The 17,162-nt window shown below is 40.1% G+C and overlaps 2 protein-coding genes and 1 long non-coding RNA gene across 4 annotated transcripts in view; 2 read left to right on the plus strand and 1 right to left on the minus strand.

Annotated features, from left to right (window-relative positions):
• The window catches only part of arfgef2 (ADP-ribosylation factor guanine nucleotide-exchange factor 2 (brefeldin A-inhibited)), a 28,477-nt gene extending 20,095 nt beyond the window's left edge, over positions 1-8,382 (plus strand). Inside the window, exons 32-39 of one of the 2 annotated variants that reach the window (XM_067528009.1) lie at positions 823-961; positions 1,206-1,263; positions 1,430-1,538; positions 2,381-2,520; positions 2,743-2,920; positions 4,044-4,182; positions 5,847-5,964; positions 6,729-8,382. In XM_067528009.1, the coding sequence (XP_067384110.1) occupies positions 823-961; positions 1,206-1,263; positions 1,430-1,538; positions 2,381-2,520; positions 2,743-2,920; positions 4,044-4,182; positions 5,847-5,964; positions 6,729-6,893 (1,046 nt within the window). In that variant the 3' untranslated portion in view covers positions 6,894-8,382. The remainder of the gene's footprint in view (positions 1-822; positions 962-1,205; positions 1,264-1,429; positions 1,539-2,380; positions 2,521-2,742; positions 2,921-4,043; positions 4,183-5,846; positions 5,965-6,728) is intronic. The other variant, XM_067528010.1, reaches the window with a different exon arrangement.
• On the minus strand, positions 955-10,493 carry LOC137140008 (uncharacterized). Its single transcript, XR_010916414.1, has 3 exons — positions 10,309-10,493; positions 6,698-6,913; positions 955-1,515 (listed from the first exon to the last, which is right to left on the minus strand). It is a non-coding gene; the product is annotated as an uncharacterized lncRNA (long non-coding RNA).
• Positions 10,494-10,537: 44 nt separating this feature from the next.
• bcl2l1 (BCL2 like 1) overlaps positions 10,538-17,162 on the plus strand; it is a 28,101-nt gene continuing 21,476 nt past the window's right edge. Inside the window, exons 1-2 of the mRNA XM_067528011.1 lie at positions 10,538-10,684; positions 14,382-15,130. Coding sequence (XP_067384112.1) covers positions 14,579-15,130 — 552 coding nt within the window. The 5' untranslated portion in view covers positions 10,538-10,684; positions 14,382-14,578. The remainder of the gene's footprint in view (positions 10,685-14,381; positions 15,131-17,162) is intronic.

The following is a 17,162-nucleotide window of genomic DNA, read 5'->3' on the forward strand; positions in this document are numbered from 1 at the left end:
GAAGCAATTTTTGGAATGGTTTCCGAAGAGTCTGTGCACAAAGGATGAGCAATTGTACACATGCGATTCACATTTACGTTTAAATTTGCAAATGTGCGTAAGCAAGATACACTTGCACACATTCGCAAATTTAAACTGAAATGTGAACCATCTTCATAAGAAGACTAGATCTGACTTAAAAAAATAAAACCAAGATAAAACAGAATTGAGCTCCAAGGCATAGTCTTAAAGAAACCAGCTCTGAGTTGCTATATCTCACATTAAAAACAATAAGTTAATAATAGGTTAAAAGTGATGTTGATGTTAAACTAATAATCTAATGTGTATGAGGAATAAAATTAAGTGAGAAAAAAGACTGTCCACAACATTTTAAGTAAAAAAACTCCTAAGCTTCCTCCTTTTCTGACACTACCCCTCTAATTTTAATAATCAGTATTTTAAAATGATTCTTTCTTTCTTCTTTTTTTTTTTTTTTTTGGTTGGTTGACAGGAAATAATTGCAAAGACTGAATTAAAATGTTGTAGTATTAGGTTTATTGATGTAGCTCAAAGCTTTTTTCCCACTGAAAAAAATCCTCAAAGTACATTTGGATTACAATTTAGACTAAGCACCATTTTTCTAAAATGTTGCAGGAAATAAGAACAACAACGTTTAAATTGCAAACCATTTCTCAGAACATGTGGACTCCTTTGCACAGTGTAGAAACAGAAATCTGTTTTCCAATAAACGTTCAGTCCGTGACAAACCTCTCATGAACATCACTGAAGTTCAGGGTTTGCATGCAGCAGCTGTGTTTTGAAGTCATCTCTTCACTCCTGCAGACAATGAGCAGCTGGCTCGGTCAGGAACCAACTGTCTGGAGAACCTGGTGATTCTAAATGGGGAGAAGTTCAGCCCTGAGGTCTGGAACATCACCTGTTCCTGTATGCTGGAGATCTTCCAAAACACCAGCCCTCACGTGTATGTCCTCACCCACTTGCTGTATTTTCAACCAGAGCTCAGATTATTCAGTTTAAATCTAGATCAATGTTGCAAATATACTGTAGCTTTTAATTCAGTCACTTGTAGCTATATTAGGAACAGTAGAGTTGATGGGTAGAATTATGGCTTTTGTAATTGACAGGATGACAGGATGTATGCTATTACATGATGCAGATAACACCTGACTCACAATCTGCCCTTCTGTTTGCTTTTCACATTTCAGTTTGTTGACTTGGCGACCGGCTGGACAGGATGAAGAAACTGCTGATGGAAAGCATTTCGTAAGAAAATAAACAAAATTCACTCACTGACTACAAAATGATGTACAGCCGCAGCTCAGCAGCTGCTTCACGCTTGATCTTTAACATAATAAAATGCATTTAGTCAGTAAAATCGCAGATGTCACTGGGGATATTGATGGTGTTTATTGTTGCTGCACATCTTCAGGAGGCTGACTTCGACAGCCAGTCCCAGAGCAGCTATGACAGAGCTTTGTCTGAGAGAGGTCACAGTCAAATGTCCAGCGACGACACCTGGAAGGGAAAATCCAATGCTAGTGAGTAAACACGTATACAAGTGCTCACATGCATTTGTTTCAAATGGAAATTCAAAATCAACCTGTGCATTTGTTTGAAAAAAAATTACAGATACATTTGTTTGGTTCACTGTGAACTTGGATTACAACTTTTCTTTTTTTTTATCAGTCTTTCCCCACAAATACAATATACTTGGGCAAGCGCCCCCCCCCCCCCCCCAACACACCCACACATATTTGCCAGTTTGCCACCTGTGAGATCATTGACATCTGCTCAGTTAATTACAGGACTTTTCCCCTCGCTCTACCGCGCAGGTACTTGTTTACTTATTAAAATGTCAGACAGCATCTCAGATTACCTCTCTGTAACATTAATTCCACGATTCATATTGATGACAGGACAAACGAAACATGTGGTCGGCATGTGCTCTCTGCACACTGGTGGAGAAACGGGTGTTAGGAAGTATCACTTTGTTAAAAACCTTGACCGACCAGGGTCACTAAGTGTCTCTGTAGTCCCCAAAACTCTCAAAACAGACTGAGACCTAATACGAATATTGGTTCAGAGTAAATCCAAACTCATATCATGTCAATAAATCAAATCGCAGTTCTGAGCTGATGGACAGTAACATGTGACAAAGTTAACATGGAAATGCCCACAAATGGCGTATAGGTAATATTTATACTATTTACACTGCATCTTGGGCAGATATACCCAGACTAAATGATCAAATTCACTGTAATGCCTTGTCCTGCCTCTGACAACCCCACCTCCTCACCCCTGGTCAGCCACATAATGGGGAGCATAATCAAATTCTGCTGGAAATGCTGTGCTTGAACACGTGGTCTTTTCTTTGTTACAGGAGTTTCAGACCAGAAGCTGTTTGCAGGGCTGCTGATTAAATGTGTGGTGCAGCTTGAACTAATCCAGACTGTAGACAACATTGTCTTTTACCCAGCAACCAGCAAGAAGGAGGATGCTGAGAACATGGCTGCTGCACAGGTAGATCAGTAGCTGCCTGGTTTTAAACGAACAATGCCCTTAATTTGTTCATTAGAACCGTTAGAAAAAGGAACATTAGAAAGTGGTTGTATGATTTTTTTATTTTTTTTTTTAAATAGTCTTTGACTCCAGGAATTCTGTTTTATTCTTACTTATATATGGAGATGATTATGCTTTGTTTAAATGCTAACCTAAAAAGTAAAACTACTCCTGTCCCATTAGCGCGATGCCCTTGAAGAGTCAGAGGCGGAGGTTGCCGAGCTGGCTCCAGATCAGGGTATGTACAGATACATGACCTCTGCACACCTCTTTAAGCTGCTGGACTGCCTGCTGGAGTCACACACCTTTGCCAAGGACTTCAACTCTAACAACGAGCAAAGGACGGCACTGTGGAGGGCAGGTAAATAAAGAGGGAGAATCCTGTTTTTTAAAATCATTTGTTTAATATACACTACTCACAAAAAGTTAGAGATATTTGTCTATAGCCTTTACGTATGAACTTAATTTGGCCTTCTCTAAACTTTTGAATGCACATGTCCAACTGTTCAATGTTTCAGTAGCTACTGAATAACATGCTGTTCTCTAACAAGGTGATTAACCACAAAAATCACAACATGATTCATGGATCATGTCTGAGCCATGGTATAATATCATAATCTATCATACCATATCACACTATATCATTTAATACCATAAATTTCACCTGAAAGTCAAATATCCCTAACATTTAGAGATACAGTAGTTTGGAAACAGGTCATTACCGGCTTTGACATATTTTAAAACCCAGTCTACCCTCAACATCTCTAAAGGTCTTTAATGAGATATAATTTGCACTCCTAGTTCATAAGTAATTACTGATTACAAGGACAAATTAATATTCAAGCTGTATCACAGGAGTTCAGTATAAAAGCACGACCCCTCGGCTGAGAAAATGTTTTCACATAAGACAATATCATATCATTCTCGAAAACTTAATTAAGAGGGACTACTCCTAAATTCTTGGTAGGAAGAAAATTAATTTTGCCAAAGGTAAAGAAATCAGGCTGGAACTCAGAAAAATGATGGTAAATTGCTCATGAACAGCTGTATGTTGCATCACTGAGAAACACAATATGCAAGATTTGAGAAAGTTTGGAGAGGAAAATGGAGACGTCAACAGAAGCCCCAGGGTTTCTGCCGGCAACAGTTTTTGCTCAACTATGCTCGATGTTCTCAACGAATACTGTTGTGAGGGCTCGTGTTGTGCTGGGCTTTGAGGTCATCAGCCAAGAAAAAATGGAACAGTTTGTCCCTCAAGAGACGTGCCAACATAGTCAGGAAGTACCAAAAGAGGTTGTTGTCACTCGTGAGTTAGAACAGTTACACCAATAACTATTAATAGTCAATAGCTTTTTGGTTCATAGATTTTTGGTTTTCTGGTTTCAATTCAGCGCACAAGTAAAATATCTTAATCAAACTTGGTAGAGATTCTGTCTAATAATGAATCATTTTGAGCTGTATTTTCTTCCTTTCTTTGTCATTAGGATTTAAGGGAAAATCTAAACCCAACCTCCTGAAGCAGGAAACGAGCAGTCTCGCCTGCAGCCTGAGGATCTTATTCAGGATGTACTCTGACCCTCAGCTGCAGGACTCGTGGCCTGACATCCAGACACGCCTGCTGCTGTAAGTGCAACATATAACATCATCAGAGTCTTGTGACAGTTGTCTTTTAAAGCTTTCTGACTTATGCCACACAAGCTGTGGTTCCTAGTCATAAAGACAAAAATCTTAAAGACAGTTTGTAAATGTTCAGAATAATATATTAAGCTTTGGCTTCACATACTTCCTAGTATTATCTGTGTTTTTTTTTGTGGGTTATTTAGTTAGTAGAAAATACAACATAAGTGTTTGTTTTCTTGTTTGTAATGTGAAAAGCTACGTTGCCACAGTGAGGAACATTCAGTGTATGTACTTCAATGTGGGCATTTGTGGGTGCACGACACAAAGAATAACATCAAATAGCCAATACAGTTTGCTGGAGGCAAGAGAGGTGTGGAATATTACCAGATTTAACCTTTAGAAATGTATTGTTTTTTTTTTTTATGTAAGCAGAAAATTCATGTTAAAAACTGATGATGGTGGTGTTATCACAGTTTATCTCCATTACCTCAGAATGTTGCCAACCTCTTCTTGCATGGTTAAATGTTAAGCCTTAGATAAATAAGCACCAACTGTGCCGTTAGCAGAAAGGGCAGCACTGGTGTTTGTTCCCTGTTGAGTGAGCTGTGTTTTGATACGCGTCATACCTCATTATATATTTATGAACTGTAAACTGTGTGTCTATTTTGCAAAAATACTAGAGGTTAGTACAACTCGCCTTGTTTTTCACTTGAGCACCTGCTCTGGAATCGTTGACTCGTGTATTACGTTCAGAAAACACATGAAGTTCTGTTAATTTTTAAAAGAATAGTTCAGGATTTTTCAACATGGTCGGTTATTTATTTTCAACTGTTATTTATGGATACGGAAAAACCCTCTACACTGGTTAAAATGTTTCTGCTTTGGAACATTCTGCAAATGGTGTATTACGTGTGTCCATTTTGATCGGCGTTAGCCACAACATACCGTTTTCCGGATCTTGAGGAGGGAATCTTTGAAAGACTTTTGCCCCATTGCTTGTTTCTTTCTTTCAGAACATAGATTAAAAACAAGCATGATCAACTTTGGCGTGAACAAATCCGCATGGTCTGGACAATAACCAAAGAAACACTGGGGCGAATCACATGCATCCAAATATAATCCAAACGTAGACAAGGAACAAACTCTGGCAAATGTGTCCCCCAAAACCTCAAACTGCAAAAAAAAATACTCCAGCAATTGACTCTGCAAGTACATATGCTTGTTAGGGAACGTGGTTATCGGAACCGAACCAAGCTGAAGTCTGTCTTGTGACAGTCAAGGGACTGTCAGGTTTTTTTTTTTTTTGAAACCCTGTAACTTTGATAGATTCCGATTTTGAATTAGCTCATGTGGACTTTGACGTGCACTTTTTTTTCTGTGGACCGAGGGCTGAACATTGTTGCCCTCATTTCTTACATTGTAGTTGCACTCTAATAGCTTGTGGACACAAGGAAAAGCAGCAAAATGTTTAATAACCAACAACCTGTTCAACATGCATAAGTAGCATTCAAATTTCTATTCGGACTAGGTTGAAAAATCCTGGACTTTACCTTTAGAGTGTTGGTGCTTTAGTTCTATAGCAGAGCTGGTTTATACTCCCCACCTCTGCTGATTCAGTGTTGATTTGGTTATAATAGAGTGTGTGTGTGTGTGTGTGTCTCTCTCAGGGTGTGCAGTGAAGCTTTGGCCTACTTCATCAGTCTAACCTCAGAGAGCCACAGAGAGGCTTGGAACAGTCTGCTCATGCTGCTTCTCACCAGGACGCTACGGCTGCCCGATGACAAGGCAGGAACACACACACACACACGCCATAATGGTTCTTCGTTTCTCTTCGTTCTTCCAACGACGCATAAGCTAGACGTACAGTATACTGCAGACGAAATTGTTCGAGAAAAGACGGGTGCTTCATGTACCGTCACATCAAGAATCAAAAATATAAGGGGGTATTGGGTTGATCATTTGCTATATATTTCATATTTTGTATTTTGTGATGATAAACATTTTCTGTCACTTAAGAATCATGCACTCATCTCTGATTCATAGATGAGTCATGTTTGCCCATGACAGCATTTCAGCATTTGTCTTTCAGGGGATTTTAGGACAAATCTTCGCAGTTTTCAGTTAGAAAACAAACCAGCATGCAGCTTGAAGCAGTAGGAAATGTTGGCGCCACGCAGTCAACTGTGCCAACACCACACAAACCACTGCATCAACAAAAATTATAACAGTATTGTTCAAGTGGACTGGCCAGCACCGTTCTCTTGCGCAAGGTCTGCTGTAAATGTTGGGAAAGTCAAAGTAGTACAAATTGTGTTTATTTGCTTGAATGTAGTTTTGTAATTCCATTGCCAAAAATGGCTTCCAGACACATTAATTTAACTCCCTGCCGTGAACTCTGTCACCTTGCAGCAGTGCCACCAATCCCATGCCGTCTTGTATTGCATATATTATGAATGTGTTCCAAAACAAAGGCCTCAGTTGGGGAATATTTAGAATTGGGTTGAATCATGGTACTGACCTATATGTTCTCCAATTGTCTCTCCTACCAGTTCAAGCCCCATGCCTCCTGCTACTACCCCCAACTCTGTGAAATGATGCAGTTTGACCTGATCCCGGAGCTGCGGGCCATCCTCAGGCGTTTCTTCCTGCGCATTGGTTCTGTCTTCCACATCTCAGCTCCCGAGGGGGCACCTGCCCGGACTCCAGCATCCTAGATTGGCTGGGAGGAAGGGGGCTGGAAAGGAAAATGGAGATGAGAGCAGCCATTGACAAGTATAGATCCCAGGTGGACATAAATCACAAGAGACTTTCCGCCTCTTACAGAGGTGTTACATGGCAGGAGGATGGTGTTAGAGACGGTAGCTTTTCTGTCTCAGTTCAGGACTCTGCATTAAAGTGTTTAGCTTTTCTACTGCACTCAGCTTGTAGAAGAGTCTTTCCCCGATCCTTCCTCCCTTCTTTCTCTCTGGGATGAAGAACACTGTGACCAGCACTGTCTGCTGACTGTTGGCATTCATCATCCCCTGAATCATCTCAAACTGTAATAACTAAAAAAGAACTGTACACAAATAATTTATTGATATGGTTGCAAACTCTGTATCTAATTTGAATGTTTGTTGGTGTTTTTTTTTTTTTTTTTTTAAATTAAAAAAAAAATCTACATGCTGAAAGCAAATGAAAGATATGTTTGAATTTGAGGAACTTTAAATTTTCCCTTTGTGAAAAACCTCTTTTGGCCACGTGTGCCTGTTAGAAAATGATGACACAGTCAGTGTCACCCTTAATGTAACTTTGCTGATCTAATCAAAATATATTGTAATAATCCCCATCCGAAAGCATTGGTTGCCACTTTAATATTTATATTTTCTCTTATGTCTGCTATTCAGTAGTTAGTTTCATTGAGACACTCAGCTGCAGGTGACAACAGTCTGCATCTCTTTCAACACTATCAAAGATCCAATACAGCTATGCTCTGGACCTCTCTGCTCTCAATGACAACACTGCCCTGTTTTTTGCTTTTTGGTGTGTGTGTTCTTGACTTTTCATGAGATTTTACTTATTTATTTCTCTCAATTTCTTTTTTTTTTCTACTTTAATCTCATTATTCATTCCTTCATGTGTTGACCCGGTAAGCCTGAAGAACATAGAGTCAGCTCCTCCTGCTTTTAGAATTACTGCTGGCTTATACAAGCTTCCACTAATCCATCAGTTGGTCCCATAAGGTGAGACAGAGGTATTATTTTCCACTTTCTTTTGTACATGTGTTGCTGACACTTTGGTCATGTATTTACATTGCTCAGTATACAGACTTCCTCTGGATGGATGAAAGGAAGCATCAGTATTGTGACATTCAGGTGTGGAGCAAAACCAAAAGTTGCATCCTGGATCCTTCAAAGTTTATTCCATGCCTTTTTTAAAGAAGGATGTATGTAATTATTTAAAGTGCATTTAAATATTTTTTGAGAATCATTCCCTCCCTTGCAACTATGGATGTCTACTTTTCTTCCCTGAAGCTAGGGAACATATAAATATATATAAATATATATATATATATATATATACAGTAAATGAAAAATGCAGACTGTAAAGTTTTCAATGTAATATACATAGAAATTAAACCGCTATTCTGTTCTATACATAATATTGTGATGTAATCTTCCAAGCATTTGGTGAAGTAATCAATAAACACAAATTCTGATCCGCTCCAGTAATTGATTTTGTTTTAAGGGATAAATCAGTTTGTTTTATTTTTTTTTTGTAACGTTTATTGCACGAGAGTTCTTGCACATTAAAAAAACAGCAGTCCAAGTACTAGTCAGTAATACAACTGTAGAACTTGTGACAGACAAAGTCAACAAAATAATGACTTTTGAGAGTAAATGATCTCTGCACAACCAGCATGAAAAGGACACATTTGCAAAGCATAAAAAAAAAAACCCATCTGTCCTTAAATATAACTGTAGTCTAGGATTTCCAGTTTTGGGACTGTGGTTATGAGGCAACTGAACATTGGATCAGTCATTAATATTATTACCTGCAACTTTCCTGCCACTAGAATCAATGTTAGTTGCATGTATACTGATACCAATCTGATTGCAATTGAAGGTAAAAAAAAAAAAACAACCCAAAAACAAACCTATCCGTTCTTCCTTGCACCTGCATCTCATGAAACAGAAGCACTTTTTCTGATAGCACGTTGCTCGGATAAGTTTTTCTCCTTGTAACTCACTTATTGATTCTAATTGAATTTAAAATAATTCTAGTTCGAAAGTCAGATGGATTTCCAGTGTTTCTTTGTAAAGTTCCCCACAGGGTGGCACTGTCCTCAAACCTTAGTCTGACAAAAACACGGACGATTTTGGGGGTAACAAAAGGTCTCCATGGCGACCTTTCCCAACCTTTGTTTAGCTCGACAGGTGCTGCTCGGACCCGACCCCTGTTAGGAAAGTGCGAAGTTAATAATCCGCAAATCAGTGAGTAGACAATCAAGAAATTGCTTAAATAATGTATGTAGGGGTCACACGCGAGGCTCACAACATGAACTCACCCGGGTTTAGCTTCTGAAAAGTGGATCAGTCATTAATGTTGTCTACTGTGAATGATATCCTAATCTTTATTATTATTATTTCGACTTCCGTCTTTTGTACGTTTTTTGGCACCTAACTACTTCGGCACACTTTCAGCTAGAAACACTATTCAAACGTCAAGACTTTCAGCTGATAAAACTGACATTGCTGCTGGAATATGGCTTAATAATATCTTTGATACTTTTAAATATTATTACAGTTTGAAAACTCGATGACATCATCAATTACATCACCAAGTTGGCTTTGAACTTTTGCAGCCTAACTGGCGTTGAAGTTTGCCTAACGGCTATTTAAGGTAGCGACATCTCCTTCACCTAGTTCATCCAAAACTGTTGAGCTTTTTTTCAGCTTTGTTGGAAAATCCTTTCAGCCACGCAGTGGCATTTTCTTGCATTTTCTTTTTGGGATCGCTTTTTCTAGTTACCTTGGATATTATCTGCACCTCTTCTTCTTCTTGAAACCATCCGTGTGAGTTGCATGCATTCTGATACCAGACCATAATCTGAGATTGCACACGACGAAAGTAAAAACTTCCTATATGTTCTTTTCTTGACGTTGCATTGTATGACACGGAAACACTTTCTTTTAAAAGCACTTTGGTGTTTTCTCCATGCCTTGGATTTTTGCTTGTCTTGTACTTCACTTTTGTTGGTCGCTTTGAATAAACGCGTGTTCCACATTACTAAATGTAAATGCGTAAATGCTGCATCTTATGTGCCGTTAACTATCGCAGCCTTTGGATCCACATTGTCTTTAAACTAAGTTATTTAGTCTTGAGTTTGAAAGTCAGATGGATTTACAGTGTTTCTTTGTGAAGTTCCCCACAGGGTGGCACTGGAGTCTGACAAAAGCACGGACGATTTTTGGGGTAACAAAGGTTACCATGGCGACCCTTCGTTTGGCTCAACTGGTGCAACACGGATCCGACCCCTGTTAGGAAAGTGCGAAGTTAATAATCCGCAAATCAGTGAGTAGATAATCAAGAAATGGCCTAAATAATGCATGTAGGTGTCACACGCAAGGTTCCAGAACATGAACTTACCCTGGTTTAGCTTGCTAGCTAGCGCTAGCAGTAGCCACCTGACGCGTGAGGATGTTGTTTGCTGCTAGCTGCCTGGATAAATCCTGCTCTCCGGTGAGAAGAGACCCGATTTTTCCGTAATGTATCTGTGGCAGAATATCCACGTTGAATGAAGCAGCCATCTATGCGTGTGGCTTGACTGAACAAGCTGGTGTAATTACGCAGGAAACGTCGAAGCTGTGGGCGGATCTGTCGTTAGCCAGTAGCTGAGCAGGGCTAGGTGTTCTCCTCCGTCTGCGCTTTTAGCCAATCGGGCTAGCAATGACGGATAGACCTATTCCGGCCGGGGTCTGGATTTTGAGCCACCAAACATGATTTAATGGAGACCGCCTTACAAGTAAGATCTTATAGTTCGTCTGGGAATGTATTTTTTCATCTTTACTGTCCTAGCACAGTGAGAATTGTGTGAGGAAATATGGTAGAAAAGGGAGGATTTTCCTCTGGAACCAGCTAGAGGAAGGAGGTCGACAGATTGGGATGAATGCTTTACCATAGATTGTTTCCTGCTAGCTTTCTCCGGTAAATGCGATTTAGTTTGATGCAAGGTAACGTTATACTTGTACACCGCACTCAATTATTTTTTCATAGTAATTCCACATTTTTCAGTTTATTGTTGTGCGACTAAACCAAGACTGTGTGGGTTTAATGACAGTGACAGCCATCTTCAGTACCCATCTACAGTAATGTTACTACAGGCGAAGCTGTGTGTGTGTGTGTGTGTGTGTGTGTGTGAGGAATGCTTTGCTTTGGAATTAGTTTGTAATGCAGCTTGCTGGTGTGGAGAAACATTTACAGCTGAAGCAGTGGGTGGTGTTGCAGAGTGGCATTTTGTTATTTGCAACGTGATTAAAGGGCTTCGCCGTGTTTATGACGGGGGAAGGGATCTGTTGTGTTGCCTTCAGGAGCACCCTTTATTCTCGTGACCAAATTCAGTTTGAGAAGTGGGGTTTTGTTTGGTATGTAGTACCACAAAGACGTCTTTAAAGTTATTGATTTGATTTGAACTGCCGTGAGTGCTGTGTGTGAAAATCAAGAAGGGAAGTGCACCAGTCGTGTCATTTACATTTTAGTCAATGTGCTGAACAAATTTACAGCTCTGGCAGACACTGTCAATATTTAGATATTTTTAAAAACTATTATTAGCATCTCCTTTTATAATAGTTCTACGGACATTTTGCTCACAGGGCAAGGGCGTAAGACAGACAACACTATAAATTTGTGTGAAATTATAAGAGTAGGTAGGAGGAGTTTCAGTGAAACATGTAGTTTTAGGGCCCTGTGTAAAGGCTCCAGATATGATAGCGAAGGCGTCATGTTACGTAATCATAAGGGTTGGGCGTGCAAAGAGTGGGGGGTACGTGGGAGGGCACTAGCAAATATACATAAAGTGGTAATCTTACATTTAGATGTTGACAGCTTTCGTACCGACAGAGTGACATACAGACTGACAGATTGGGGGGAAAGTGCGAATTGACCCGCGGATAAACTTCACGTGATTATTTCTCCCCCTCAGTACAACTGGTAAGACGCTCGTGCTTCATATCTTTCTCTTGGGGAAGACATTCCGAATGGGACCCAATGCGTAATGTGCCAGAACAACCAACACATGGAGTCCACAGAGGCAGCACACGGTATATCGCTAACCTCGCCTAGTTCAGCTAGAAGTTATAGACAGTATTTCACCATAACAAACATGAACACATCCTCCAGCCTGCTTTTTTCCTCCTTTTTTTACGCTTTTTTTCTTTTTTTTACGCGTCGTTGCGACTCGGTGGGATTCATTGTAGGAGTTGTGATGTGTTTACTTCAGTGCTGGGCTGGTGAAACGGGCGCCACGTGTTGGGAGCATTGGGACCATGTGGCTATTGTAAACACCGTGGGTCTTTACATGCTGTATCAGTTTCTGATTCTTGGACGTCGAGTTATGACGGAAATATTTTGCTGAACAGGTTCATATTCGTACGATGATTTGGGCCTTGGTGAAACAGCAGCAATATGTTTGTTTGGCTAAAAACCATTAGGGACTGTATCACATCTCCGTTGTGCTTTTAAAGACGGCAATTATGTATTATGTAATGTTACCAGCTCTATTTGCATGGAGCTTCCCTCCAAGCTGCCTGGTACATTAATTTTAAGGTCCAACCACTTATCATTTTAAATGACAGTATTGTTATAGTAAAGGTCAGCTTCTCACATGATAACCAGCAGGCCGTTTGGGATCAACAGGAGGTCATGTTCCTCCCACATCTTTTTGTGTCTGCATACACCAGTTTTGGGATGGTGACAGGTAGCAGAGGATGAGGGAATGGCTTTGTCCCTCAACTGCTCTCATATTGCCTTTTGTTTCAGGGATGTAGTTTCACTTAAACTCAATGCACTGGCCTGCAGGATACAGATAACACAATTTAGTGAAGTTCATTTTTACTGTACACAAGCTTGGTGATGTCAAAATTCATTTTTCAAGAGAAATGGTTTCTAGGTGTGCTTCATATTGCTTCATAGCAGTTTGTCAGTTGATCATTTAACCTAACACAATTTTCTAAAGCCAGACTGTTGTTATTAAATGCCTTGTTTTACCTAAACAACAGACAAGAACTCCAAGATTTTCTATTTGTTATCATAAAAGTCAAATAATGGCAAATAAATGTCCACAAAGGAGAGGCTGTAACTAGGAAGTGCTGGTTATTTCTGGTTTAAATTTATTTTTTTTAAATCCAACAAAGCAGTTTATTTGTTCTACGTAGTTTATTTTTAATTATCAGTGTAATCTCTAGTTGATTCTTCGATTCTTAAGAAAGCTCTAGTGCACCATTAATCACTATATCAGAGGATTAAAACCGGAATAGTGATCATGTTAGCAGCCATTAATGGACACAAATTGAATACAAATAACTACTCAACTAATCCATACCTCTTGTTACCAGAGCTGTTTTAAATATTTAAATACATCTATACATTCTAAACATTATTGTTATAAGTTATGCTTTTATTTTTAAACACTTTTTTAAAATTAATCTGTATAACAAAATAAAATTTAACACAGTACATTAAACATTTTGTCAACTGTCATTTACCCTTTTGTAGCTAAATGGAAGTGTAGAGTGCTCAAGGATTATTCTGCAACTTTAGTTTCTCCCATTGCTAAACCAAATGATTATCAAAGCCACTGCTTCAGTTTCCGACTTTTAAGATCACTTAGATTTTGTTGCATTAGTCCACGAGAACTTCAACATATACATTTACATTTAGTCATTTAGCACTCTTTTATCTAAAGCTACTTAGAAGTGAGGCACAAGGCAGCAAAAATCAAAGTTAAAGAGAAAACTTTGTCAGTCCTATCAGAAAAGTGTTCACATTTAATGAAAGGCAAGTAGAAGAAAGGGAGTTCTTTTAAAAAAAAAATAGATTTAAATGCATAGGAAGGTGCGGAAGAGTTCTGTTTTCAGCAGTTTTTTGAATATTGGGAGTGAGGAGGCACTGGTACTCAGTGTCTTCTAAGTGTTATGTTAGGTAACAAGTATTTATGCATTCAGACCAATCTCCAGCACAGATAATGAAGCAATAACTTGTAGGATTACACAAATGTTGGTGAAAAGTTTTGTTTTGTATAGTGACTCAAGGGCGTACTTCTGTGTAACAGTATGCAGATCTCTTACGGTGTGTAACAGTAACAGAGACAACCTGAACTTGAGACAAACAGGGCACCCAAAGCTCAGACTGGGGGTCAGAGATCACTGATTAGGAGATGGTGATTGTCTATGTGGACCTTCAAGCCAGACTAATCTCTCCCCTTTCTCTCTCTCTCTCTCTCACACACACACATATTCTCTCCACTATTGTCTCATTAATATTATTCCCATCTGCTCCATATGCAACAGCCCAATTAGAGAGATGCACTTTGACCCTACCTCTCTGAATTTAATTTGAAATTCTGCAGTCAAACACACACATACCCGTGCACGCACACACATACAATCACAGCATGTGCATATAGACTGTCCAGAATCTAACCTTTCATTGTTATCTGTCTACAGGGCCTGAGCTGATTTTTCAGCCTTGTGTAGGTTTGGTTTTTACCCCGAAGTGTCCTTTGGACATCAGCTGACCATGGTGATCTAAACAGAGGAAACAGAAAGAAAGCTCGGCACAGTTTGTGTTCACTAACATAGCGAAGCTCGACCAAGAGAGGAGCAGAGACCGACCGGAGGGAAAGAAAAATCTAATTTAAAGAATGTCTCAAAACAGAGAACTGGTGGTTTACTACATAACATATAAACTGTCCGAGAGAAACTATCCGCTCAACCACTTGGGACTCAGTGAGCCTCTAAACAGAACTGGAGGAGAGGATGGGTTGGGTGAGGAACAACGGATAGCGACGCACACCAACGGTACTTTTAATGGAAGAAGTCCCGGAACCCCCCCAGCATCCCCGCTCAGGCAACAACAGTTGCCATCAACGACGAACCTTGATGCAGTGAAGGAAGCCCTCCGGGACTCAGCCAATGAGTTTGAGCTGCGGTACGCCCGCGCCTTCAGTGATCTGCACCACCAGCTCCACATCACACCCGCCACGGCCTACCAAAGCTTTGAGAACGTCATGGATGAAGTGTTCCGTGACGGCGTCAACTGGGGCCGCATCATAGGGCTCTTTGCATTTGGTGGGGCACTGTGTGTCGAGTGTGTGGAGAAGGAGATGAGTCAGCTTGTAGTCAGGATCATAGAGTGGATGACCGTCTACCTGGACAACCACATTCAGCCCTGGATCCAAAGTCAAGGAGGATGGGTGAGTCTCAATCACACACAGAAACATAAATGCTTAGTTTGCTGTTTGCTTGTATAGCCCCCTTCATTCTAGAATCCTCAGGCATTACGGGTTTTACAATAAGTGAAATAAGGATTTTTCTGGAGACGTGTATGGATTGGCATTTCTTAATATCACAGTGTTTTGCTTGGATGTACCATTTCAAATGTGCTTCCATATCACAGTAAATGTTAGGACCAGCTGTGCTCAAGTGATCTTAATGTCTTGTGTGCATCATGTGCTTGTTTTTCAGCAGTGTTTCTGAACAGCGAGGCTTCATTATCTGTCTTGACTGACCTTCAGTGATACAGTATCACTGGTGATTAGTTTTTATTTTGTCACACATGTTGCAATGCGGCTTATACAATACAAAGTATACATCCTTTTCAGTTGTGTCTGCCTCTATGAGATTGTGACATGGCACATAGGTGGCGTAGGCTCTGAGACTAGCCGAGGAGACTGAAGAGTTGATATAACAGAGTAGAAAAAGGAGCGTACACCATAAAAAAACCATCTGGGACCAACCCAAAAACAGCATGTTTGTGTGGTCAGCAGCTGGTTCAGCTGTTCTCTAATTGATCAGCAGCATGGAGCTCAATGAGCTGAATCGAAGTAGGAGCTTAACGGGCTACATCAGGGCTTTGTATCTCTCTGCAGCTTGCCTGCCTGGGGATCGAAGTTCTCTCATCACAGGGCAGGATAAGGTCCAGGGCTTTTTACAGATAGCTCTTTGTTTTACTCTGGTCAGTTGATTGGCTCTGTGGTGTTTTTTTTCCTTCTATCTGTCTGTTATTTTCCCTCCCCTGCCCTGTACTCTCTTCGCTTATGTTGTTCATAAAGACGCCTGCATACAGATGAAACCTGTCTTTGTTTTCCTGGGGTCAGCTCTACTTTGGGCTGTCTTGATGCATACAGTCCCAGGGTGTGTTTGTGTGTCCGTGTGAACTCTTAAGGTCAGCTCTTTCTTTTCCTCTTTTGGTGGTATGGAGGAGCGCAAGAGCAAGGGGAGGGGCTGTTTATATTCGCTCCAGCACTGTGTAACACCAGGTTAATGGCCGATCCTATGGAAACTGACATCTCATTGGCCGAATGGTATACGAAGAAGAAAATCCAACTGGGCAAATGATGGCGTTGCTGTTTTTTTTTTTTTTTTTTCCTCATAATGCAGGGCTCAGATTTATTTATTTATTTATTTCAATGTTGGACTGCAACCTGGTGATAACAGTGCAGAGAGGGGGGATGGGCATGATGACATTATGGAAACAGGTGAGGGGATGTGAGCAGTGGGAGTAAAGGTCTGCAACATACTGATGTTAGTTGGTCCTTTTGTTGGAAGTATATTGTGGCATCCTCCTTACCAGCCCCCAGTTGCCTGGCTAATGCACAATCCCATTTCTGGTGACATATCACCAAAGTGGTCTCTGGGGATCCCCAGGATGGGTTTGCTGTGCTTTGATCTAAATTGAAATATCTCAAACCTTTAGCCAACACAATATTTTGTACAAACATTGCTGGACCCCAGTATTGTTGGTGATGCTCAGTTGTTTTCTCTAGCATCACCAGCAGGCGGAAATGTTTGACTAAGGGGTAAAATATCTGAAAAACCTATTGTTGAATCTTCATACCTATGTTTGTCTTTTTACTTTTAAAGAGATGTGCAGTGATGTTCTCTGTGCACAATGTTGTTACAATTGATTAAACATCACCTTTGGTATGTTAGAAATGTCATTGGGAGCCTGATAGTAGGTTACGGGTAGCATTTAAAGCTCTGCTCTGACTAATCATCACAGTATGTAAGGCTGACAGCACTGTACATGTTCACAAAATTCATCTAATCATATAATCTAAATATTTTTTTTATACTGTCCACTCATGAGTATATTTATCATCACTGTCACTGCCTCAGTAAAAATACCACATCAGTCATGGGTGGTTGATCTCATGGCAACAAAATAATATGACATAATGACATACTCTTCCTCCACCAGACAAAACACATTAACACACTTGTTAC

The sequence above is a fragment of the Channa argus genome, chromosome 13 (genome assembly GCF_033026475.1).
Source record: "Channa argus isolate prfri chromosome 13, Channa argus male v1.0, whole genome shotgun sequence".
NCBI lineage: Eukaryota > Metazoa > Chordata > Actinopteri > Anabantiformes > Channidae > Channa > Channa argus.